Source organism: Schistocerca cancellata, chromosome 5 (assembly GCF_023864275.1).
Source record: "Schistocerca cancellata isolate TAMUIC-IGC-003103 chromosome 5, iqSchCanc2.1, whole genome shotgun sequence".
In the NCBI taxonomy this organism is placed as follows: Eukaryota; Metazoa; Arthropoda; class Insecta; order Orthoptera; family Acrididae; genus Schistocerca; species Schistocerca cancellata.
The window spans coordinates 775,961,039-775,987,761 of record NC_064630.1 but is presented as its reverse complement, the minus strand read 5'-3'; the positions used below and the strand labels follow the sequence as shown (position 1 = coordinate 775,987,761).

The 26,723-nt window shown below is 36.9% G+C and overlaps 1 protein-coding gene across 3 annotated transcripts in view; it reads right to left on the bottom strand.

The window, feature by feature from the left end:
* Positions 1–26,723, bottom strand: part of LOC126187564 (protein bric-a-brac 2-like) — a 127,581-nt gene that overhangs the window by 67,942 nt on the left and 32,916 nt on the right. For all 3 annotated transcript variants that reach the window (XR_007537757.1, XM_049928720.1, XM_049928721.1), the window contains exon 5: positions 2,797–2,984. Coding sequence is in view for 2 of the 3 variants with exons in the window: in XM_049928720.1 (XP_049784677.1) it covers positions 2,797–2,984 (188 nt within the window). In the remaining variant the exon portion in view is untranslated. The remainder of the gene's footprint in view (positions 1–2,796; positions 2,985–26,723) is intronic.

The following is a 26,723-nucleotide window of genomic DNA, read 5'->3' as shown; positions in this document are numbered from 1 at the left end:
GTGAATGGTTCTTAGTTTTAGCAAGCTTTAAAAGGGAAGAAAAGTGCTCGGGGATATACGTGGAACCAAACATTGAGAGAACTTTGGTGGTGTTCGACTCGACGAGCAACAGTTTGAGGCAAAAGAGCTATTTTTCTCAAATTTTGTCTGCTGGACAAATACAAGCCGCCAAGTCGACCTGGCAATCCTTTAAGAGATTCCTAGCCGGAAAGGGTTTCCCTGCTTCCATATTTCTCAGCGAGTATTTGTAACTTGCGCGCAAACTTTGTGCACCTGTTCCCTCCTTCTAACAAGGCAAAAAAAAAGAAGCCTTACAGTTAATTTTGTACAATCCTGTTTTTAAAACACTTTTCTCATTTTAACAATTAATTATTTCATTCTTTGAAACCCAAATAAAAAACTAACAAAAAAAGATTGGTTTGAGGTGCGTTTTTCCCCAATTCCTCTGAAAAGCGGTCATACATGCTAGCAAGGACAGCGAAATGTGGCCGCAAAATAAATGTTTATCTATTGGAATATTTGCGACTTATTTACTTGAAAACGTAGATCAAACTAAAACATATGTTTTCCCATCCGTCGAAACATAAACACACAAAAACATGACACTTTTCTGTTAGAGAGAGCGTTTGTGACTGGTTTTCACAAAGTGGCAAAAAATAACGCACTGAAACTCTTTCTTATGTCTGTGTGATGCAATTTAATACAACCCAAACACAAAAATTAACTGAGAAGAAATGCTCCTTGTTGCTGACAACCTGGTATTCAATAACTGGCATACTGTTAAGCGACGAATCATATTATGAAATATAGTTTTATCTGTCATCTTTATAAATAATAAAGAGTCATGCGGTAAGAAACGCTTACTTCACTGTAATGCTGCTTGAAATTTTCTTTCAGATCTTCAAGCTTTGACTGGTGTACCTCTTGCGACAAATTTTCGAACTGATCTTTGTGACAGGTATTAAAGCGCCGTTCAGTCGAGTACTTTTTTAAATACATGAGATTCCGATGACATACGTAACATTTGGCATGGTTTTCGACAGCAGTACAAAAGAAATTAATTTCCCAGTCGGGTTTAAATAGAGCGGATGCACCACTCCACCTTTTTTTCTGCTGTTGTTGACCACCATCCCGATCCACCAGCCTTACATCTGTTGACAAACGGTTTTGTGTCGTATTAATGCTTTTGACCGCTGTTGCGCGGCGGTCTGTCTTCAGTACGAAGCGCACATACAGCGGGATGGTGAGGTGTGGCGCAGCGGACCGCACGGTCAGCTAAGCGACCCTGCTCGGCCACTGTGACAACATCGAATTCGTCCGGGGCGCTGGCCTCGGGCGATCGCAGGCACTAGCGCCCCAGGGGCACAGCTTGGACGAGCCTGTCCTAACCCATCTAGCCTCTTCCTTGTTGCCATTCCAGCACTACAAAGCCCTCTATTCCACCAACACACCCAGTCTTTTTACTTCCCTCCTTTTCCGCTAACCTCCCCCCCCTCTCTCCATCTAACCTCCCGACTGCACCTAGTTGCCCCACTCTCCACCTCGTCCCTGCACACCAACAGCACTTTATATCTCCCGCCCCAACATCCTCCTTACTCCCACACAGTTGCCTCTCCCATAATGCCCTGCTGCTCACAGTCTGGCTCAGCTGCCAGAGACTGTGGTCATGTGTGTGAGTTGCGTTTGCGTGTATGCATGTTGTCTATTTTCGACAAAGGCCTTTTTGGCTGAAAGCTAACATTCCGACAGTATTTTCATAGTGCCTTTAGTTCCTTCCTGCAAGTCAGCATCTTCACCATATGGTGAGTAGCAACTATGCTTTTTATTATATTGTTACATTCTACCTTGGATTTTCCTTGTTTGTCTTAAGATTTAGTATATCTCAAGAATATTCGACTTCATTACTTGCTCTGTTGTATTAAAAATAAAATAAAATAAAAGAAAGCACATATGTTTTTACACTTGTAAGACTGGATTAATGTACTTAAACAAAAAGATTTTCATAAAATCACTTTTAGCAATAATGGTACAATCAGAAATAGCAGTTCCAAACAAGCTTCACCATGCACTTAGAAGGAAAGCTACATCCTGATTAATAATATACAATCGTTCTAAAACCAACTAGTGAACTATAAAAATCAGTTACTCTACTATGAAACTTTTAATGGGAAAACATCAAAGGAAGCTTACTTTTCTATGTGATACAATTAAATTCTGTGAGTACAAAATTACTGCCAAAAAATTTATTCAGCCATTTAATTTACATTTGAAGTGAAAAAGTTCAGTGTGACCACACAATATTGGAGTCCTTAATACACCTAAAAGAATTTCTACTACTGTTTGTCAACTGTCCTACGAGATACTTGATTTTGGAATTAATACCATACCTGATCACAGACACATCTTTTAAGAAAAAAGTATCATAAAATAGTGTCTGTACCATATTAATTGTTTTGGTTTAAAAGTGCCAGATAAAGAGGATAAGCCGTGATAACTCACTTTAATATATAATGAAGCATATTGATCACTGGAATACAATTCGTATGTGTACTTATTGTCATTATAAGGCAAAGTGCAAAGGGAAACAGCAAAATGTTACAATGTGACACCTATGATCATTAATAAAGGCCATCTGCAATAATACCATATTTTATTAAGACATTGTAATTATGTGTGCTTCCCCAGTTTCTGGGCTATTCCACAGTGAAAAATTAATGATGAGAAATACTGTTACAGAATCTGGTTTGTGTTGCAAGCCTTGAACATAAAAATATATATTACTGTTACAAAACAAACCTGTAACAGCTCGAACAGCAGCCTGTACATTTTCTCCGGAATGTTCACGCCTTGTCATGGTAGGAACTATTCCTTTGGCGCATGCTCGTACATACAGAGTTGAGCGCGGTATGCGGTGTGCAGCAGCGGTCTCAACAAGAGGGCGCCCATCTCGAATTTCTGCCAATGCTGCCTCCATGCTTTCATCACTGGTTAAGAAATTGTAAAATAGAAAAAAAAACTTAAGTGAAGGAGAAGAGAATGACACACAGAAGTAATGGTACACACTTTGGCCAATTCTATCTGTATACTGTTCAACAGGAATGTATTCAAACTTCATGTCCTTCCCGCCCCAGTAACCCCTCTTGCTATACAAGCAGTACATGTCGGAAGACAGTGGAGCAGACCAAAATTCTCTCTTATGAAAAGTTGTAGCAGCAGGTAGTAGACAATGTGCTGGAGGAAGACTAATGACTAATGAATCAGTCATGTTATGTACACATTATTTAAATTGTGAGGCAATTGTGAGTACTGGACAGACATTCCTTCTATTTACTTTATGACCTTTTATTTTCTATACATAACAAAAACATTGTAATGCCCCAACTATATTGAAACTATTGGGCAATAACTTTGCATTGGGTCCTTCACTGGTATGTCACACCTCCCCACCCCTTTCAATTGAACCATGGATCTTGCCAAGATGGGGTGGCTTGCATCCATCAGTGATACAGATAATAGCACTGTAGGTGGAACCACAGCACAGCACAGAGGTATCTGTGGAGGCGCCAGAGAAGCACATGGTTCATTAAGAGAGGCAGTGGTCCTTTCAGTAGTTGCAGGACTAACAGTCTGAATGATTTACTGACCTGGCCTTTTAACATCAGCCAATATGGACTTACTGTGCTGGTACTGCAAACAGCTAGAAGCAAGGGTAAACTATAACCATCACTTTTCCCAAGGACACACAGCTCAATGGTATGGTTAAATGACGACGGCACCATCTGGGGTGAAATATTCCGAAGGTAAATTTAGTCCTCCATTTGGACTACCCAGGATGACGTCATCATCAGGAAAAACGAAACTGGCTTTATACAGATCAAAGCATCTAATTTTAGATCCCTTCACTGGGTAGGTACGTAAGAAAATGGGTAGGTTAAAGTAAGATATAGTGGGAATTACTGAAGTGTGGTAGCAGGATAAACAGGACTTCCTGCTAGGTGAGTACAGGATATAAATACGAAATCAAATGGGGTCATACTGGAGTAAGTCTAATAATGAATAAGAAAATAGGAATGTTATTAAGTTACATGAACAGCATAATGAAGGCATTACTTAGTCAAGATGGACATGAGTCCAACACCCACAACAGTACTGCAAGTTTAAATGCCAACACTGCAGATGATGAAGGAAGCAGAAGAAAGTATTATGAGATAAAATAAATTACTCAGGTTGTTAAGGCAAAAAAGAACTTAGTTGTGATTGGGGACTGGAATTCAATAGTAGGAAAAAGAAGAGAAGCAAAAATAGAGGGAGAACACGGACTGGTGGAAAGGAGTGAAAGACGACGGTACCTGGTAGGACTTTGTACGTAGCACAATTTAATCTTCACTAATATTTGTTTTAACAATTGAAAAAAAAGATGTATACGTGGAAGAGACCTGGAAACACTGAAAGGTTTCAGACTGATCATACTGGTAGTAAGACAAAGATTTTGGAACAAGATTTTAAATTGTAAGACATTTCCAGGGGAAGATGTGGAGTCTGGCTATAGTTTATTGGTAATGAACTATAGATTTAAAATGGAAAAATTGCAGAAAGGTAGGAAATTAAGGACATGTGACATACATAAGTTAAAAGAACCATAGGTTGTTGAGACTTCCAAAAGGAGCATTGGGCACCGATTTACTGAAACAGGGGAAAGGAATACAACAGAAGACAAATGGGTGGCTTTGAAAGATGAAATAGTGAAGGCAGCAGAGTATCAAATACATTAAAAGATATAGCCCAGTAGCAGTCCTTAGATATCACAAGAGATATTGAGTTTGATTAATGAAAAGAGAAAATATAAAAATGTAGCGAATGAGGAAACAAATATCTAAAAAGTGAGATTGAAAGAAAGTGCAAAATGACTAAGCAGCAATGGCTGGAGGACAAATGTAAGGATTTAAAAGAATATGTCACTGGGGGAAGATAGATATACTGCCTACAGGAAAATTAAAGAGGCCTTTGGAGGAAAGAGAAGCAGCTGTGTGAATATCAAGAGCTCCAATGAAAAATCAGGCTGAAAGGAATATATAGAGGGGCTATACAAGAAAAATGAACTTGAAGCCAATATTATAGAAAGAGAAGAGAAGTAGATCAAGGTGAGATAGAAAACATGTTATTAGAATTTCACAGAGCACTGAGAGACGTAAATCGAAACGAGGCCCTCAAGTAGACCACATTTCCTCAGGGTTACTGATGTCCTTGGGAGAATGTAATAATTTGGATTCTAGGTGCTGATAGGTGTAAATATTACCAAATTTTCAGTGTAACACTAGACTGCCTAGAGGAGGTAAATTGACCATTTATTTTAAGACAGGTATGAGGGTAATCCCAAAAATAAGGTCTCCTATTTTTTATAAGTACAGAACTCTGTCTCTGTGGCAGTTGGTCACACTGTTACGAAGAGTGCTTCACACGCTGTGTGTGAACATGCGCACCCCGCGCTGAGGCGCTCAGTACTGGTTTGGCAGCCGTTGAGAATAGAGCTCCCGTTGGATGTTACCGCCAAGTGCGAATTGCGTGCAGTTATTCGGTTTTTGAACGCAAAGGGCACTGCACCAATTGAAATCCATTGCCGATTGGCGGAAGTGTATGGCGAGTTGTACATGGACGTCAAAAATGTTCATAACTGGTGCAGAGAGTTTGCAGCTGGTCGGATCAAAATTCACGACAAACACAGGAGCAGGAGACCGTCAATTTCTGAGGAGACAGTGGTGAAGGTTGAGCAAAGCATGCAAGAAGATCGGCGGATCACCCTGGGTGATCTCTGCATGTTGGTTCCTGAGGTTTCCCGAAGCACCGCTCACAGAATTTCAACGTAAACATTGAACTACTGGAAGGTGTGCGCAAGATGGGTGCCAAGCATGCTGACTGAGGACCACAAGGAGCAAGGAGTTGATGATTCCCGCGCATGTCTTCACTGCCTTGCAGCCGGACAGGACAACTTTCTGGACTCAATTGTCACGGGTGACGAAATTTGATCATACCACTTTACACCTGAGACCAAGCAATAACCACACCAGTGGCGGCATCCTTCTTTGCCAATGCCATGGAAATTCAAACACACACAGTCTGTCGGTAAAGTCATGACAACCGTTTTTTGGGATTGGAAACGGGTATTGTTGGTCAACTTTATGCCCACTGGGACGACAAGGTACTGTGCTCTACAGCAACAGTTTCAGTGGAACATAGTCACCCACCCACCCTATAGTCCTGACTTGGCACCCAGTGACTATCACCTGTTCTCTAAGTTAAAGAACATTTGGCTGGCAAGTGATTCAGCTCTGATGACGAGGTGAAAGAAGAGTTTCATAACTTTCTGAACAGCATGGCGGCAAGCCTGTATGACACAGACATACAAAAACTGCCACAGCTTCTACAAAAATGCCTTGACAAAAATGGTGATTATGTCAAAAAATAGCTAAATGTTCAAGCTGTAAACTGATGTAAATCATTGTAGAAATAAACAGGTCTATGTACTTATAAAAAGTAGGAGATCTTACTTTTGGGATTACCCTCGTATTTCTGTAGTGTTTAAAATAGTCTGTTCCTGTGATTTGACTTAAAATTGTTGTAGAGGGAGTTCAATTTGCCTTAATTAGTCTGCCTTGGAACTACAAACTTTAACGTAATCACACATTTATCATTGGTTCTCAATGACGGCCAACTGACCGCTTCTCTCAGATATGCATTTGTTAGCCAACAATGATGAACTTCATACAATGTTTCACACAACTGTTTTTGTACATCTGTTTGGTGTCACTAACAGTTTGACTGGTAAATGTAATGGATCACTATCGCAGTCATGACCTTTCTCAAGCTTAAATTACAAAAGTTCTTCAGATATCTCCAACTCAACCTGAAGTAGAGGAGTTTCAGAGAAAGCACAATGAAAGTCGCCCATCAAGCAATGAAAATATTCTGCCAGAGCATTCAAGTAGGATTCACCAGAAAGCAGTGATGGTAATGATCAACCAAGATGTTTGTTTCCAAGCCCAATGATGGTGTAACTTTTGTAGATAGAGCTGTTATTGATTTGTGAACTTCAAGTACTGGTATTCGTCACAGAAGGGGAGGAAGAGGTATGTTAAATATTAAAATTAGTACAATTGTAAAGTATAAGATTTATTTTTATTGTAGATAGATCTGTTATTGGTCTGTGAACTGCAAGTATTGGTATTCATCATAGAAGGAGACGAAGAGGTATGTTAAATATTAAAATTAGTACAACTGTAAAGTATAAGATTTATTTTTATATTATTTACATTGACTTTTCTCATAATATCTAAATTTTGCTACAGTACAAAATGCTGAAAGGAGAGCAGATATTGGCACCAATAGCTTAGGACTGATGGAACAGCATGGACGCACAGTGCACTTAACAAGAAGAGAGCCTCAGCAAATGTTTATTTGAGAGACTGCTGGATCTACAGGGCATGCAAAGTGTGCTATTAGAGCAGAATCCCCAGCTAGTGCCTGTCACTTATTCATTAGTGAAAACATGTTGCACCTGGTGGAAAAAATACACTGAAACAGAAGCATGCATTATATTCAATGATAATTTGTAGAACTTGAGTTTGGAGAAGCTGACAGCATTTATAATGATACTGTACGCTCGAGAGGCACATATTTTATGGAGTCTGTATATGAGACATCTGTGGAGTCGTGACTGTGGTCCTGCCTTTTCCTCTCAAACAATGGCAAGAAACATATTTTTAAAAATCATGTGATTTCTTTGCTTTGACATCAGAGCTACCTGTCAGCAAGGTAAAGGAGAAGAGAATGTTTTGTTTGCCATCTGAAACCTGATACAAGGTTTATGGATAACTGGAGTGCATGTTACAAATGATATGAATTCCTAACTGCTAACAAGCAGTTATATCTGACAAAATTCCACTGCCCTTACGCTCAACACGAGTTTCAAACCTGATAAAGGTGGAATAAAGTATTGGCTACTCAAGGTGCTAAAGTTAGATATGTTCTGTAGCCTGGGAGAACTATTATGCAGTAAGATTCTAAATCGGGCTATGATAAATGCCCACACCTTGTACAAGTTGATAATTGGCTCTATCATTTCTCAATATACTGTTATAATAAAAGCTATAGAAGGATTAGTAGTACCAATTATGAATTCTCATCCTCAGCAACTCCAGACTCAATCAATTTTGACTGCCAAAAGAGAAGACAGAGTATCTAAAGGAGATAAATGAAAAAGTTACCAAGCTGGATTGCGTAAGAAAAACAAAACTAGAGATTATTGTTTAACGTGTACAAAAATTGCATGCAGTTCGTGTTTAAGAAAAAGGATATGTAAAATGTGCAATTGAGATTCTTTGAATCACAGAGTTCTCCATATAGATAGGCAAGTAAAACATTACTTCTTTGTTACAGGATAAAAATATAATTAGCGACTAGCTAAGCAAATCTATAATATTAACATTTATCTCCTACTGTTGCATGATGTAAACCTCAAACACTGAAAATGTATGCAATTTTATGTACCTTCAATACAGTGTCATTTATTTTTGTATGGTGTAACATAAAAATCAAATATGACAGGTTCAAATAAAAATGTGCCCACGGAATTATTATACATGAAAAACTAGCAAAAGCAGTATTAAAGACAATAAGCAAGAAATATAGTTATATTTAACAAAATAGAAAGTTTAAAATGTAATAAACACCTTATAGGTCAACTGACCTCCAATGGGTATTGTAGCAGATAGTTTGAAGTAGGGCATTCTAGCATTAATAAGTCATGATTGCAAAACACTGACACAAATTATCAGTAGATGAATGGAAAAACTGGTAGAAGACAACCTCAGGAAGATCAATTGGGTTTCAAAGGAATGAAAGAATACCTGAGGCAATACTGACCTTATAAGGTATCTTGGATGATAGGTTAAAGAAACACAACCTACGTTTATAGTTTCTGTAGAAAAGAGATGAGCAAAATAGTTTGTTAAAAGTTTTTTAAAATTCAAAATGCAAATACTTGGTTATTTTGTCCACTTCAGATGTAAATACAAATGTTTTTAAATGAAAGTATTTAAATAAAAAATTCAAAATATGTATTTTCAGAATATCTTTCTTCAAATAAAATACCTCTAGTTAGTGAACATTTAACATGCCATTTAGTGCACTGATTCTAACATCAATAATTGCTCAAATCTTTCATCTTTTGTATTCTGTCTATGTGACCTCATTTTCATTCCACAAAGGGAAAATAACCATTCAGCAGGGGCAGAAATTGATAAAGAAGTATCATGTTTAAGCAATAGCTTTTTAACAGTTGGATATCTGTTCAATGAATCTAACCTGTTGCCATTATTTTTTAAATACTCTACCATTTCCAGACCTATTGTATAGTACGATTCAACCTTTTCTTTTTCTCTTCTTCTTCTTGTTTCATCTTCCACACTTCTCGAATAAACTGTTCTTTAATGCATTCTTTGGTAGATTTCAGTATCCATTTCAATTTGAAAAAAAGGATAAGATATGAATGCTAATATGCCATCCTTTGCTTTCGGTTCCCCTGATTTACAGAATCACTCTAAAGGCCTATTACAACTTTCATATATACCTTCTATCACCACACCACAGTAGGTAGGATTATCCATTTGCAAGCTGCTTGGCATTCTTTGCATTCTCATTAGTTCTGGCAGAAGACATCCATATCTTTGTCCCCTTCTAAAATTCTGATGCTGTCAGCAAGAGGATTGGAACAGCTGATGTAAATTGGTTTATTTTCTCATAATGTACATAATCTAACTCATTTTATTCAGGTACAGGAGACACATCACCATCTGTGGTAAAATTTCACCATAAACACCAAACAGCCGATGTTAACAAACAACAACATAATAATAATAATAATAATAATAATAATAATAATAATAATACAATAATACAATTTTGTTTTGTATACATATAATAAAATCTATCACTTAATTAGAAATCCTCTATTAATTCTTTTATTGAATAGTAGCATTGCTCCCACAGAATCTCCTGTAACCTCGTTTTCAAAATTTCTGGCTTCACATTAGATATGTTTTTACCCATTAACTTGTTATATATTGCCATCCCCACATACTGTAGAGTCTCTGCATATGATTTCAGCTGGTGTATGGATAGCATAAAATTTTTATCTGTTGTGTAGGAAGATTATAATTTCGTGAATGTATATAGAGGGAACAGTTAGGATTTGCAGTTTCCAAAATGATGGGTGGCAAGATTCTGTTTGCTGTGCAGTACACATGTATTTGACAATCTTCTTTTGCAATTTCAGTATTCGAGATACACTACTTGAAATTCACCAGAAAATATTATCATATCTAATAACAGATTAAAAACAACTATGATACACAATTTTTCATGTAGTGAAGTTAGCGAAATTTGCTAGAATTTGTATTGCAAATGCAAAACTGCATAGTTTGTTTGATAGGAAGTCAATATGTGTATTCTACAGTGTAATTTATTGCCCATATTTAGTCCCAGGAATCTGACTGTGTCAACATCTGTCATAAGTTGATTGTTATGTTGTATTTTAAGTTCCACACATTTTGAATGTTTGGTTTTGAAATGTACTACAAGGGTTGTACCATATGGACTTTCGCAGTGTTCAGTTTCAACCCATTTAACTGGAAACAGTTTTCTGATAACTGGAAACAGTTTTCTGAGGCTTACAATGGAGCTCAGAATTTTTTCTGGATCACCATCTTCAATTAAAACAGAAGTATCTTCAGCAAACGGAACTGATGGTGAAATAAAACAACCCCATGTTTACATTCCTGTTTCAATACTCTAATCAAATACTCTCCGAAGAGACAATTCACTGATAGTTCCGTAATTCCAATTGTATCTATTAACAGATTTCACGTAATACATTATATGTCATAAAATTTATTATTTCATTTGTTTAGTTGTGTGTAATGTTTGTCAAATATTCAAATATGTTGTTGTTGTTGTGGTCTTCAGTCCTGAGACTGGTTTGATGCAGCTCTCCATGCTACCCTATCCTGTGCAAGTTTCTTCATCTCCCAGTACCTACTGCAACCTACATCCTTCTGAATCTGTTTAGTGTATTCATCTCTTGGTCTCCCTCTACGATTTTTACCCTCCACACTGCCCTCCAATGCTAAATTTGTGATCCCTTGATGCCTCAGAACATGTCCTACCAACCGGTCTCTTCTTCTCGTCAAGTTGTGCCACAGGCTCCTCTTCTCCCCAATTCCATTCAATACCTCCTCATTAGTTATGTGATCCACCCATCTAATCTTCAGCATTCTTCTGTAGCACCACATTTCGAAAGCTTCTATTCTCTTTCTGTCCAAACTATTTATCGTCCATGTTGGACTTCCATACATGGCTACACTCCATACAAATACTTTCAGAAACGACTTCCTGACACTTACATTTATACTCGATGTTAACAAATTTCTCTTCTTCATAAATGCTTTCCTTGCCATTGCCAGTCTATATTTTATATCCTCTATACCTCGACCATCATCAGTTATTTTGCTCCCCAAATAGCAAAACTCCTTTACTAGTTTAAGTGTCTCATTTCCTAATCTAATTCCCTCAGCATCACCCGACTTAATTTGACTACATTCTATTATCCTCGTTTTGCTTTTGTTGATGTTCATCTTATATCCTCCTTTCAACACACTGTCCATTCCGTTCAACTGCTCTTCCAAGTCCTTTGCTGTCTCTGACAGAATTACAATGTCATCGGCGAACCTCAAAGTTTTTATTTCTTCTCCACGGATTTTAATACCTACTCCAAATTTTCCTTTTGTTTCCTTTATTGCTTGCTCAATATACAGATTGAATAACATCGGGGACAGGCTACAGCCCTGTCTCACCCCCTTCCCAACTGCTGCTTCCCTTTCATGCCCCTCGACTCTTATAACTGCCATCTGGTTTCTGTACAAATTGTAAATAGCCTTTCGCTCCCTGTATTTTACCCCTGCCACCTTTAGAATTTGAAAGAGAGTGTTCCAGTCAACATTGTCAAAAGCTTTCTCTAAGTCTACAAATGCTAGAAACGTAGGTATGCCTTTCCTTAATCTTTCTTCTAAGATAAGTCGTAAGGTCAGTATTGCCTCACGTGTTCCAGTATTTCTATGGAATCCAAACTGATCTTCCCCGATGTCGGCTTCTACCAGTTTTTCCATTCATCTGTAAAGAATTCGTGTTAGTATTTTGCAGCTGTGACTTATTAAACTGATAGTTCGGTAATTTTCACATCTGTCAACACCTGCTTTCTTTGGGATTGGAATTATCATATTCTTCTTGAAGTCTGAGGGTACTTCGCCTGTCTCATACATCTTTCTCACCAGATGGTAGAGTTTTGTCAGGACTGGCTCTCCCAAGGCCGTCAGTAGTTCTAATATATATAATTCAAATATATATGTTTGCAATATTTTGCTTTCAGTAATGAAGCCATAATTAAGAAAAATTAGGTTAGCATTGTTGTTTTTCAGTAGTTTATAAAATATGATGTATATCCTACGTAAAAATCTTTTATCTTGTATATGCCATTTTCAGCATATAATAAGCAAGGTTTTGTGGATAGTTACTCATATTAGTTTTAAACTTTCAATTGTTAATTTTATAAACTTTGACTGTAGTTTTGTTGTCTCCATTGTTAAAAATGTATAAACAGGAGCAGCACAAGTCTCATAAGAGGTCAGTTGGAGACAATTTTGAGATGCAACCACTGTATCACATGTCTGTGCAAATAATCTAATTGTTGTAATACAGTATTGTGACTATGTTGCCTGTTATGTGGAGTGGGCTCCCACTAAGAAGAAGTAGCGCAGTTTGTCATAAATAAACCACTATCAAACGACTTGGTACCTAGATTATTTCATGGAATTCACGTAACTTGATTCAGTTAGCAGATGAAATGGACCTAGACAAAGACGGCTCCAGCAGCAGCAGCAGGAGGCAGATTAATCCAAGTTACACTGAACTAAGATATGTATGAACAATAAACTGAACCATATGTGTGTCACTGAAGAACTAATTACTAATGTGTAATGTTTGTAAACTGTTATAGCAGTAAATATTGGCAATTGTCTCAAATTTATAATTTAGAAAATAACCTTGTTGCTAATTGTTACAATAACAACAGTCTGTTTGCTAACCCTTGTAACAATGTATTGTTAAAAACTTTCCCTGGAGGTGTCAAGTTGCATCCTGTAGATTTCTTATATCAATGCAAAGACAGTTTCACATCTGGTATGCCAGGTAAAAGTGAAAGCAGCTAAGCCGTTTCTGGATGGTGAAGCTTTATCCTGGGCAAATCAGAATGTAAGCCCCGATATGACTTTTGATCAGTTTGAAACTTGTTTTTGAATAAATTCTGGTTGGAAAGCAGACAAGCTAGGATAAAGGCTGAATTTTTGAATGGCAGCAAATACAGAGAATGGAAATTAAGCATGCGCAAATTTTGTGAAATACAGCTAAGAAAACTGACGCACCAAGACAAACCTTTAGATGAGTTAATTCAAACTGACGCAATGAAACGACATCTACCAAACTAAATTCAGTGGGCCTAGATTATGTGCCAGATGACTCAAATGAAGAATTTTTGAAGTATGTAAGTGGATAAGCTAGACTATACATGGCAAAGTCATGACAAGTCAAACAATCAAAGTAGGGGAGGGTACCAACACCAGTGTGGTGGGTTCTCTCAAAATCAAAATTATCATAACAGTAACAGACAACATAACTATGGTAATACGAACAGTGGTCAAAATAGCAACAATTACAGACAAACCACCAACTCCAATCAGAACAGACAGTACAGGCAGGAAAACAATTAACCACTTCATTGGGGGCCTGTCAGTTTGAGGTGAGAAGAAAAACTCGTAACCAGGCTAAGAGTAGTAGAAACAGACATAGGTCACACCACCATCACACAGGAACTACCAAGGTAATAATGTAAATAAGGATTATGAATTTTGGAACTATGTGTTAAAAGAAATAAGTAATAATGTCTCAAAGACACAAAATAGTTATAAGCTTAGTGATGAGGACCTGACAAATTTATTTGACAATAAGTGTGTATCAAAGGATAATGATGATGATGATGATTATAGTATTGCTAGTTTGTTTGTTAATAATTATAATGATGATCCAGTTTTCTCTGATGTAGTAGTAAGCCAAAATGATAACCTAGTACCCAAAAACGTTGATGCTTTAGTAACTGATTCAGATGATGATGATGATGATGATGATGATGATAATGTAGCAGTAGAGAGATTTGATGATGTACCTGAGATCCATGCAGATGCATGTGACTCAGATGATGATGACAATGTTAATGATATTTTGTTTAAAGAGGAGCTTGATGGGATGATTTTTGTAGAAGTATTGGGATATGAAGTTAATAATAGTCAGTTAGTAGGTATTGATGAGTGATGATAAGGTACATGGAAGTCAGTGGTTTTCTATTGATGACAGGAAGATTTTGGCTATGAGTAATAGTAAGAATGAACAAACTGAACAGATAGGTTACAATGTTTTAGAGGTTTTAAATAAGCAAGAAATCAGTGAAGTGAAATGTAGCAGTGACGATTATTATTTGGAATTTGAGAGTAATGAAGTCATGGAACACACATAAATAAACAATGAGGTAAGTGATAATTCAGACAGTCAGAAAGGTATAATTAGTGAGTCCTCTTTCTCAGAAAGCAGTAGTTCATCAGATCCAGAAGAAATTCTGTCTAATAGTGATATGTCTTTGTGTAATTTACAAACAGCTTCAGTGAACAAGCAACAGTCAAGCATAAATTTAGATTTTAAAGAAATAGAAAATGATTTATTAATGGAGGAAGTGAAAGTTGATAAACAAGAAGTATCTGGTAGTCCATATTTTGAAATAGCAATTGAGAATTGGAAAGGCATGTGTCTAATAGACACAGGTAGTCCTATTTGTTGTATATCTGGTTAAATTAAGAGAAAGGTTGAAAAACAGTGCTTCATACATAGAATTTCCTGTAACATGTGTTAAGATTAAGGGAGCTACAGGTAAGTGCAGAAAGCCAATTTCCAAACAGGCTTTGATTTCATTTTTAATTGGGGATTTATTGTTTGAATAAGGATGTTTTGTGGTGGTAGACCTAAAATGAAGATATTCTGTTGGGCATGAATTGGATAATAAAAGAAAATGCAATTTTTGATTGGGAAAACTTAAAAATATGTTTCACAGAACCGGCATCTGGTAGTTCTGGTGAGGCCAAATTACATTTAAAGTGTACAGAAAATTGCAGTAATCAGATAAGAGAAATTGAATTTTCTGTTGACATGTGCATTGAAGGTTTAGAGGAGGAACAGGAGGACAACTTTGATAGTAACAGTTTTTCACAATTAGTCAATGATAAAGTAAATATTGCAGATGACTTATCTAATTCTGAGAGAGAAGAATTAGATCAGTTTCTGTGGGAATATTGTGATGTTTTTTGTAATAAGCCAGGAAGAGTTAATAATTATGTCTGTAAATTGAAAATGAAACAGCATGATCCATTTTTTATCAAACCATATGGGGTCCCAATTTGCAAAAGAAAATTAGTGGAGAGAGAATTACAGAAGATACTAAAATGGACGATAGTGGAAAGGAGCAGCAGCCAGTAGAATAACCCACTGGTTGTTGTTTCTTAGAAAGATGGAAGTGTTAGGCTTGCTTTGGATTCTCGCCATCTGAATAAAAATTCCTTGAACGGGAAACTGACCATCCTGAATCCATGGAAGAATTATTGAATAAATTCCGTAACACAAAATATTTTTCCAGTCTAGATTTGACATTAGGGTTTCGCCAAGTTGTTTTAGAACCAAATTCAAGACAGTATACTGCATTTTTATATAATGGAAAAAGCTGTCAATATTGTGTGGTGCCATTTGCACTTAACTTTTCAGTTGCTGAATTTATCCGTACTTTAGATTATGTCTTAGGCAGGGAATTATTGTCCAAATTGGTAATTTATGTGGATGGTATTTTAGTGACTAGTAACACATGGGAAGAACAAATTGAAACTTTAAGGCAAATTGGAAAAAAGAGTTTAGACGGGAGAGGGGGGGGGGGGGGGGGTATAACTTGGAAATTAGAGAAATGTAAATATCTGGGGTGACAGAATTAAAATTTTTAGGCCACACTATTAGTGAAAAGGGGGTTCTGCCTGACAATGATAAACTCATGGCCATAAAGGAATTTCCGATACCCAAAAATAAAAAGCAACTTAGATCATTCTATGGTTTGGCAAACTTTTACCGAAATTATGTCTGTACACAGGCACTTAATGCACCATGTTTCAGAGAACTTCTTAAGAAAATTTCAATTTGGGAATGGACAACTAAATATCAAGAGGCATTGAATGAAATTAAGAAGCAACTTTGCAACAGTAAAATCCTTCATAGGCCTGATTCGGCATTACCATTCTGTCTTATGACTGATGGAAGTGATTATGAGCTTGGGGTTATAGAACACTTTTCAAGCAGTGTTGCTAGTAGAGGTTACAGAAACACGAGAGGAATTATACTGTCACAGAAAAAGAACTTCTGGCTATTGTCTGAGGATTTAAAAAGTTTAAGAGCTACCTAGCTGGTCATAAAACAATAGTTTTCTCTGACCACAAAGCTTTGAGCTATGTACAGGAATGCAAACTTTTTCATGACAGAATTACCAAGTGGGCTATTTTCCTACAACAATTTGACTATACAATACATTACATAAATGGAGACCAAAATGTGATAGCAGACACACTGTCTAGATTACCAGTGTGGGTTGAACAAGAAAATGAAAACTTACAGAACAAAAATTTTGAGATCATGTACCTTCAGGGGTTAAAAGGGGAAAAGGAAATTGCGAATATCTGTAACCAATTAAAGCATAACCAAAATCAAGATGAAGAATGGAAACTAATAAAGAGTTATATGGATAAAAAGGGGTATGAAAACGTGAAATTATATTATCAGGTTTTTAAAGGGATTTTATTTCGAAGAAGTAGTCCCGACTCAGGTAATTGGAAAATATGTTGGCCCAAACAACACAAAGATACATTAGTTAAATAGATACAACAAAGTTATGGACACTGTGGCATGATGAAATGTGTAAAAAACTGAAGTAAAATGTATCTTTCAATAATATCTCCAGAAGATTTAGGAATTGTCCATTAACTTGTGACCGATGTCAGAGAGTTAAAGTCTCCAATCAAAAGCATCAGGGTTTTATGCAAAGTATATTCCCAAAAGATAAGTCTGAAATAATTGGCATTGATTTATTTGGAACACTACCTCACTCCAAATATGGTTATTGTTATATTTTAGTTGCAGTAGATCTGTTTTCAAAATTTATAAAACTGTATCAATTGAGGAAAGCAACCAGTAAGAAAATTATTCAGTGTTCTACTAAAGATTATTTCCTGAAAGTGGGTAAGCCACAAGCAATCTTATCAGATAATGGCAGTCAGTTCACTTCAGCTATATGGGAAGAATATATTAACTATGAAAAGATAAAATATATTTTAATATCCATTTATTCACCATTGTGTAATCCAACAGAGAGGTATATGCGCGAAACAGGTAGGCTTTGCAGGACATACTGTGCAAGAGATCACACAACCTGGTCTTGGTACCTTAATCAATTTGAAGATATACTGAATAGTTCACAACACACTACCACAAGTTTCGCACCATTTGAAATACAGTCTGACAAAAAGCCAGAGAACATTTTAAATAAATTAGTTGATTGTCCTGTTCATACTGAAATCACTGCAAATAAAAGAAACAAAATTGTTAGGGACAATATGGAATTATGCCACAACAAAAGGAAACAAAAACGCCGTAAGAAACTTAAAGTCATTCAATATGAGGTAGGGGATCTGGTATTATCCAAAAGTTATGAAAAATCTAAAGCCATCAATAAGAAGATAAAGAAATTTTTTTATATTTACATTGGACCATTTGAAATTGTAGATACCTCATCCCAACACTTACCGTTTGATATATCCCAGGTCAAAGAAATTATTTGGATTAAGAAATATTATTCAGCTGAAACCACATTTTCAATAACTGCAATCCTCAGGGGGTTACACACATACTTTATGTACCACGCGTGTGATACACGCAAGGTGCCCCGGCTAATGTGACATTTACTTAATAGTAACACACCAGTGTCACATTCCACATACACAGCTTAATTACATATCTATCAATAATTGAAGATAACTATCTTTTTTTTTTTTTAACATGAGTATCACTTTCTGAATTACATTATATGAATGTGAGCAGATTTGAAAAGCTAATACATTGAATTTTGTGTACTAAATCTCAGAGTTACAGAATAAACTTCTTGAATACAATTTACTATACTATGATTATGAGAATTTGAGTAAATTAACATATATTGTTGTTTTACACATATATGACTTTTACACACAGTTTACCATGAGGTATACAAGATTCTGACACTTGATGATGACAGGTTGCTAAAATGTAGCCACGTGTATGGAAAAGAAAGGAAATAAGTTATGAAATAATTGAATCCACTGACATGATTTTGTTTCAATGACATGAAATTGCTTGCATTTGCTTCAAAGATTTTCTATGAGACGGAGTAGGACCTCAAATAGGGTTTTGCTATGACAATAATAATGAAAGATTTTTCTAAAGTTGGAGTTAATTTGCATATGTGGTGTCAGTTCTTATCAAAAGCTGTCATGTTTGTCATTGGATTATCTAATTTGCACTAACGCTGTCAGATTTTATCTTAATGTTATCTAAGAGGAAGGATCTTGATTATTTTGCATTAGATTAAAACAGTGTCTGGCACATAACATACAGTGAAAGTCTTTGCATTTATAAACTTTGGATTAAAACAAATTGTCACCATTTTTGCAAAAAACAAATTATCCCAATGAGTATGACTGATACATGATAAAGAAACTAATCTTATGAATATTATAAAATAATTACTTAAAATGTTAATCCAATTATGTAATTTCTAATATTTTTATGACATTTTATCTTTTCATATGTGTATGTTTTTTGGTGTATATGTTTTATCTACCAATAGTTTGGAAGGTGATGCAGATGGGAACTTTCAGGTCAAAGCGATGCCTGAAACACTCTTGTTTGAAGGCAAACCTTTTTATTTCTAAAGAAGAGCTTTGGCTCTCACACATACCCAAACCTCTCCAGGGGTTATTGAAATAAAACAACCCCACGTTTACATTCCTGTTTCAATATTCTAACGAAATACTCTCTAAAGAGATAGTTCACTGAAAGTTCTGTAATTCCAATTGTGTATAATAACTGATTTTGCGTAATACATTATATCTCATAAAATTTGTGTGTAATGTTTGTCAAATATATGTTTGCAATATTTTGCTTTTGGTAATGAAGCCATAATTAAGAAAAATTAGGTTAGCATTGTTGTGTTTCAGTATTTTATAAAATATGATGTGTATCATACACAAAAATCTTTTTTATTGTATTCACCAGTTTCAGCATAAAATAAGCAAGGTTTTGTGGATAGTTACTCATATTAATGTTAAACTTTTAATTGTTAATTTTATAAACTTGGACTGTAGTTTTGCTGTCTTCATTGTTAAAAATGTATAAATAGGAGGAGCTCAAGGCACAGAAGCAGTCAGTTGGAGACAGTTTTGAGATGTAACCACAGTATCACATGTCTGTGCAATAGTTTAATTGTTGTTATATAGTATTGTGACTATGTAGCCTGTTATGTGGAGTGGGCTCCCACTAAGAAGAAGTAGTGCAGTTTGCCGTAAATAAAACACTATCAAACGACTTGGTACCTGTATTATTTCATGGAATTCACATAACTTGACCCAGTTAGCAGATGAAATGCACGTGGACAATGACTGCTCCAGCAGCAGCAGTAGCAGCAGCAGCAGCAGCAGCAGCAAGCAGATTACTCCAAGTTACACCGAACTAAGATATGTATGAACAGTGAACTGAACTATATATGTGCCACTGCAGAAGTAATTACTAACATGTAATGTTTGGAAACTGTTGTAGCAGTAATTATTGGCATTTGTCTCAACGTTATCTTTGAGTGGTGGAGGCCAAAGTGATCAAAAGATACTCCCATGATCACGCATTCTTGATGTCTATGGAAGACAATTGTAACAATAAACTTTTTGAGATTTCTTGTCTAAACCAAATAATCTCTTTTAATGTCGCAATTTTTGCAACAATCACAGTATCTCACCCCACATGTAAAAAGTACAGTTTCGTTACAATGGGGAACTTTTATTTATGGGTAAGTCATTTACATAGAATAGGAATAGCATTGGCCCCAAAATGGAGCCTTGAGATATTCCTTCTGCCACTGCACTCCATTTAGAATAATAATTCATTGCATATGAAGTGATAGTTATCCTTTGTTTTCTGTTGTGTAAGTATGATGTGAGCCAATTTAGAGCATTGTCCTTAATTCTGTTTTTGTCTAAGTTGAAGATAAGCAAGTCACAGTTCGTTGTGTTAAATGCTTTTGTGAGATCATTCATTAACAAATTTTATTTCAGTTTCTTTAAAAGCTGCTAATCAGAGTTTCCTTAAAATTTCATTTAAAGTATCCTTGACTGTGAGCAGATCATGAATAGAATTATAGTATGGATTCCATCATGCTGGACATAGATAAGTAGGAGATTTCCCAGTGGCTTCTAAATAGGTTTCACAAGCTTTCAAGTGCAAAATAAAAATAGATATTTTGCATTTTCTATTTGCATTTCAAATGCATGTATTTCACATAACTCACATCTCTGCTGTAGAATTAGAGAAAGCTTTTGGCAATATTGGCTGGCATACACTCTTTAAAATTGTGAAGGTAGCAGGGGTAAAATACAGGGAGTGAAAGGCTATCTACAACTTGTACAGGAACTGGATGGTAGTCGTAAGAGTCATACGGCATGAAAGGCCTGAGAAGTGGGTGAGAAAGGATTGTAGTCTATTCCCAATGTCACTCAATTTGTACACAAGCAAGCTGTAAAGGAAACCAAAGAAAAATTTGGAGAAGTAATTAAAGTTCAGGAAGACAAAATAAAAACTTTGAAATCTACCAATGATGTCATAATTCTGTCAGATATACCACTGAATGTGGGAGAGCAGTAAAACAAAATAGACAATGTCTTGAAAGGGGGTTATAAGATGAACAGCAAAAAAAGGGGGTTAATGGAATGCCATTAAATTAAATCAGGCTACGCTGAGGGAATCAGATTAGGAAATGAGGCACTAAAAGTAGTATATGAATTTTTAAAATAACTGATATGGCCGAAGTAGAGAGGATCTAGAGGGACAATGGCAAGAAAAGTGTTTCTGAAGAAGAGCAATTTGTCAACATCAAATGTAACTAAGTGTTAGGAAGTCTTTTCTGGATATATTTGCCTGGAGCACAGCCTTGTATAAATCTGAAATATGGATGATGAAGAGTTCAGACAAGAGAATAGTATCCTTTGAAATGTGGTGCTATAGATGAATGCCAAAGATTAGACGAGTAAATGCACAACTAATGAGGAAGCACTAAATAGAATATTGGGGAGAAAAGAAATTTGTGCCATAACTTGACTAAAAGCAAAGACTGGTAGATAGGACACATTCTGAGACATCAAGGAACCATCTATTTAGTACTGGAGGCTGGTGTGAGAGGTAAAAATTGTAGAAGGGGAGAAAGATATGAATACAGTACACTAGTTCAAATGAATGTAGGACGCAATAGTTATTTGGAGATGAAGAGGTTTGCACAAGACAGAGTAACATGGAGAGCCGCGTCAAAACGGTCTTCAGACTGAATACTGCAACAACAAAAAGTCTTTTCGATAACTATGTCTTGCATGAAGTCTCATTTCTTTCACTCTTGCATCTCTTTTTCTGGTATATTTATTCTTTAGCAGGTAATATTTATAAGACAATAACTTGTAGCACAAAATCACTGGGTTATTGTCCCTGTTCCCACAAGTATAATTTGTATAACAGACAAACTAATTTACAAATACAACACCAGAAAACAAATAGCACAAAATGAAGTTTCAGAAAAATGAAAACTGAAGAAAAGGATTAAAAAACTGTGGGAGAGTAGTTTTCTATGCTGCCTGTTTTTTTTTTTTTCTTTTATGTAAACTAGAGAAGACAGCAGATGTACAAGATGTCACAGCAGAGAAAGGTTTACTCATAAACCACAGTAAGGAAGAATTGTCATAGTATGGCAGCAAGAAGATTTTAAGATCTGATAACTCAATAAAACACTTCTGAAGACAGGGTAACTGTTAAGTTGGAGATATGATGAGATGGAAAAGTTACTAAGAACATTGTTATACAAGCTGACGGAGAGGGAGAGGGAGAGATTGGGATCAGTGGTGTCTGGGGAGGGGAAGCCATCCTTCAGTTTTAATGGAGAAATGTTTACGTATCTTGTCATTGTGTGTATTTGCAACAGCCAAAATCACAATGATAAATTAAACTGGACACTTTGCTGGAGCTATGTTGTGTTATGTTGAGTACATCATGAAAGAAACCTCCAAGGACATAAACTGAATATAAGTATTTGTTAAGAGAGAAATTGAAAAGTCATTCTGTAGTAAACGAGTAATGAAATTAATTAAGCAAAGTGCTAAGATATTTTAAAAACAATTATGCAGAAGGGTGCTAGATCATAAGAGTTCCAATACTGCACGGTATGAGTCTACATCTACATCTACATCTACATTTATACTCCACAAGCCACCCAACGGTGTGTGGCGGAGGGCACTTTACGTGCCACTGTCATTACCTCCCTTTCCTGTTCCAGTCACGTATGGTTCGTGGGAAGAACGACTGTCTGAAAGCCTCCGTGCGCGCTCTAATCTCTCTAATTTTACATTCATGATCTCCTCGGGAGGTATAAGTAGGGGGAAGCAATTTATTCGATACCTCATCCAGAAACGCACCCTCTCGAACCCTGGCGAGCAAGCTACACCACGATGCAGAGCGCCTCTCTTGCAGAGTCTGCCACTTGAGTTTGTTAGCATCTCCGTAACGCTATCACGGTTACCAAATAACCCTGTGACAAAACGCGCCGCTCTTCTTTGGATCTTCTCTATCTCCTCCGTCAACCCGATCTGGTACGGATCCCACACTGATGAGCAATACTCAAGTATAGGTCGAACGAGTGTTTTGGAAGCCACCTCCTTTGTTGATGGACTACATTTTCTAAGGACTCTCCCAATGAATCTCAACCTGGTACCCGCCTTACCAACAATTAATTTTATATGATCATTCCACTTCAAATTGTTCTGTACGCATACTCCCAGATATTTTACAGAAGTAACTGCTACCAGTGTTTGTTCCGCTATCATATAATCATACAATAAAGGATTCTTTTTTCTATGTATTCACAATACATTACATTTGTCTATGTTAAGGATCAATTGCCACTCCCTGCACCAAGTGCCTATCTGCTGCAGATAATCCTGACTAATACAGATCTATGAGGAGCAAATCAACAGACTGCAATAAGCATGGTGATTTCTGTTCCAACAATATTATGAAAAGGATAGATTGTGCTGCTCACCTTATAAAGGAGTCACTAAATTACACATTGGCAAAACGAAAAGACTGCTACCCATTTAAGTTTTCTACTTCAGAAGAAGGCCTTTTGGTCAAAAGCTTAAATGTATAGCAGTCTTTTCATTGTGCATGCCTGCAACCCAATGTCTCCTCTACATTTTGAGTAGCCATCTACTCTCTTCATAATACTGTTGTTATTCCATCCTGGACTTTCAACTGTGCGGTCTCTGTTCTGACAGACATCAAACGATGTATGTTATAGCAGTGATATTAGATAATGTAGATGCTTTCAACAAAGTACAGAGGCCAAGCTTTCTTTGGTTGTCTCATGAAGTAGGAGCTTTCACTGTACAATTGCTTTAGAAACTACTGTCAGACTAAATAGGAATCTTTAATTGGGCAGGGATAAGAAATAATGACGATAAACTAGAAAGTCTGTCCCCAGGGGTCAGTATGTGTTTCAGAGTTTGAGGTTTAACCCCAGAGCCCTTACTACAGAAGCCGTATGACAGCAAAAATGTAAGTCAACTGGTGACATTGAAAGGTGATGTAATGCACATCATAACTGACAATTCTACTAGAACTTTAGAAAATAAACAGTGTCAAACCATTAAACTGCCACTAGTGCCTCAAAAGGTTTACACATGCATTCAAATAAAGATATACCATTCATTATGCAGTCAGCACTTCATGAAGAAGCATACATTTACCTGGTGTTTGTTATTTATTTATGAGGTTGCAGGAGCCCAAGCTACTTGATCATGGAACAAGTCACCACATAGTTCACAGAATACTGATTGAAAAATTGATAAACAAAATAACTAAACAATTCGTTAAAAATGTGAGAGAGTATAAGAATAAATAACAGAATACAGAGATAAGTTCTCAACTATTGTAAGGACTCCTGTGCCACAAGGAAACCTTCCAACTTCCAATATTACTGACAAAAAATCCTATGAAGGAGTATATGTACAGGGATGGTAGAACTGACGCCACAAGTGCGTGACTGCTCTTTTCTGCTATACAAATGTTCATCAAGAGAGCACAGAGTTGCTCAACATATATCTGTTTGGGAGGTAATAGAATTACTCATTCTGACACAAAAGATGTGTAATATGTTGGACACCCACATTTTACCCAGATAGCTCTTACACAACTGAAAATAAATTTCGGAGAGCTTTCCGTTCTCTTAGTGTAATGTGTTATGTTAGCCCGTCTGATGATATTCTGCAGCACTTTGCAATCTGTCTGTAGTGCATTTCTGCAACCTGGCTTTGACTATCCTTCATACAATGATGAAGTTTCGGTTTCCTCCTACATGATATTCTAAAGCCACTAGTTATCCATACTAGTTCCTTGCTATTACTGCATATCTACCTGAAATTTTTAAACGAAAAGATCTACCGATGATGGTATTTGTAGTATTGTATTGTTGTAATGCTGAATTGTATTTTTCACTGAAGTAGTCTGGATTGCAGACTTTGTCGTAAACCAGACGCAACTGTATTGGCCATTATAAGAAAACCCTCTGGGCAGAGGCGCAGCTCTCTGTCGCAGAACAATCTTTGCAAGTGGTGAGCTTCGGTTGTATTCACATGTGTTCTTTAAGTATTGGTACCAAGAAATAAAGTGTATACACTCTGCATTTGAGGTTACAGTCATTATATTGTTGGCATCCTCACCTGGTTCGTCTCCACATTGGTGACATCATGAGGACCATCAGCATCTACTATGGATTACCCTGCATTCTTCGTCTCACATATGCCTCAACAATGGAACCATCCCACAACTATAATGCCAGAGAAGTACTAATACAAGACAGTGACTTTTACTGTGTTGAGTTTAGTGTTTCATATCAAACAAGAAATATATCTAAACAATGTGCACCGACTACCAATCTTCTGGATGGTGCCGAATGCAACTCATTTGCATATCAACGTGACACTGTTCAACAAATTGTCACAAACACAGTGGAATGTTGCTCAGTTATGTCATGCCTTCCACATCAAATACAGTTCTGCTGAACCTGTCGCATCCCCATGTAGAGATCATCTAGTCAGGTCACACACGAACACTTACAAGGGATTTGCTTCTGCATTGCAACTGATCTACAAGAGCTCATCCATAGTTGCTCCCTAACCAGCTGTGGTGCCACATGCTTACTAAAATTTCAGTGACAGTTCTTTTCGACCGAATCACAACCCAAGTTACCATCCTTCCGCCTGCAACAACAAATACGAGGTTTGCTATTGGGAGTGCATTCTCAATAACCATGACTTTTCTGATGACAGCTCCCAGTTCACCACATGACTATAACATCTATTTTGTGGGGTTTTAGGGTGCAAAACATCTAAGGTCATAAACTCGCAGTAGAGAACCATAGAATGCTGGGACCATGAGGGTAAAAAACCATTGAGAGGTTCAATACAAAAAGGAAGAAGAAACAAATCTAAAACATCAAGACGTTACGGAAGAGTATCTAAAAGATGTCAACAAGACACTAGAGGCACCAGGTAGAAATCAAATCTCTTTTGTCATATTACTGCTTTTTAAAAAACTTAAAATGCAAGCTACAGCTCGCATCTGCTAAAATGTCCGGCAAAGCAGGCGGCAGCCCGACCCTGAGGCGTAAGTGGCTAAAATAGGGGCAGAGGATCAGGAAATGTCTGACAGTTAATGGCTGGCTACAGAATGGACAGCTGGGTGCAGGGTCGCCACTCAACAAGTGGTGGTGACTAAAGCGGCAGCGCCCTATTTGCAACCAAGCTAACATTACTTCCTCACGGCGAGACGGCCGCGAGGAAGTCGACCAGGCTATTGGGAGAGGTTTGACTACTCTGAGTTTGTTCCCAAGAAGGGAGCACCAACGATCATGCAAAAGTGACCTGATATGCTGATAGAGAAAAGTACAAATATCTTGCAAGGGAACAGAGAAAGAGGCAGGCCAACCGAGATGGACAGCAGCCTTGGCTGCAGCATCAGCAGCAACCACACGACTGTAACATTTATGTGAGTGCGCCAACATTATTAGTGACAAATATGGCATGGCAAAGAGAGTGCTCCTTCAGCACCTTGCTAGGATGCCAGCACACAAATTGAGCCATGTTATT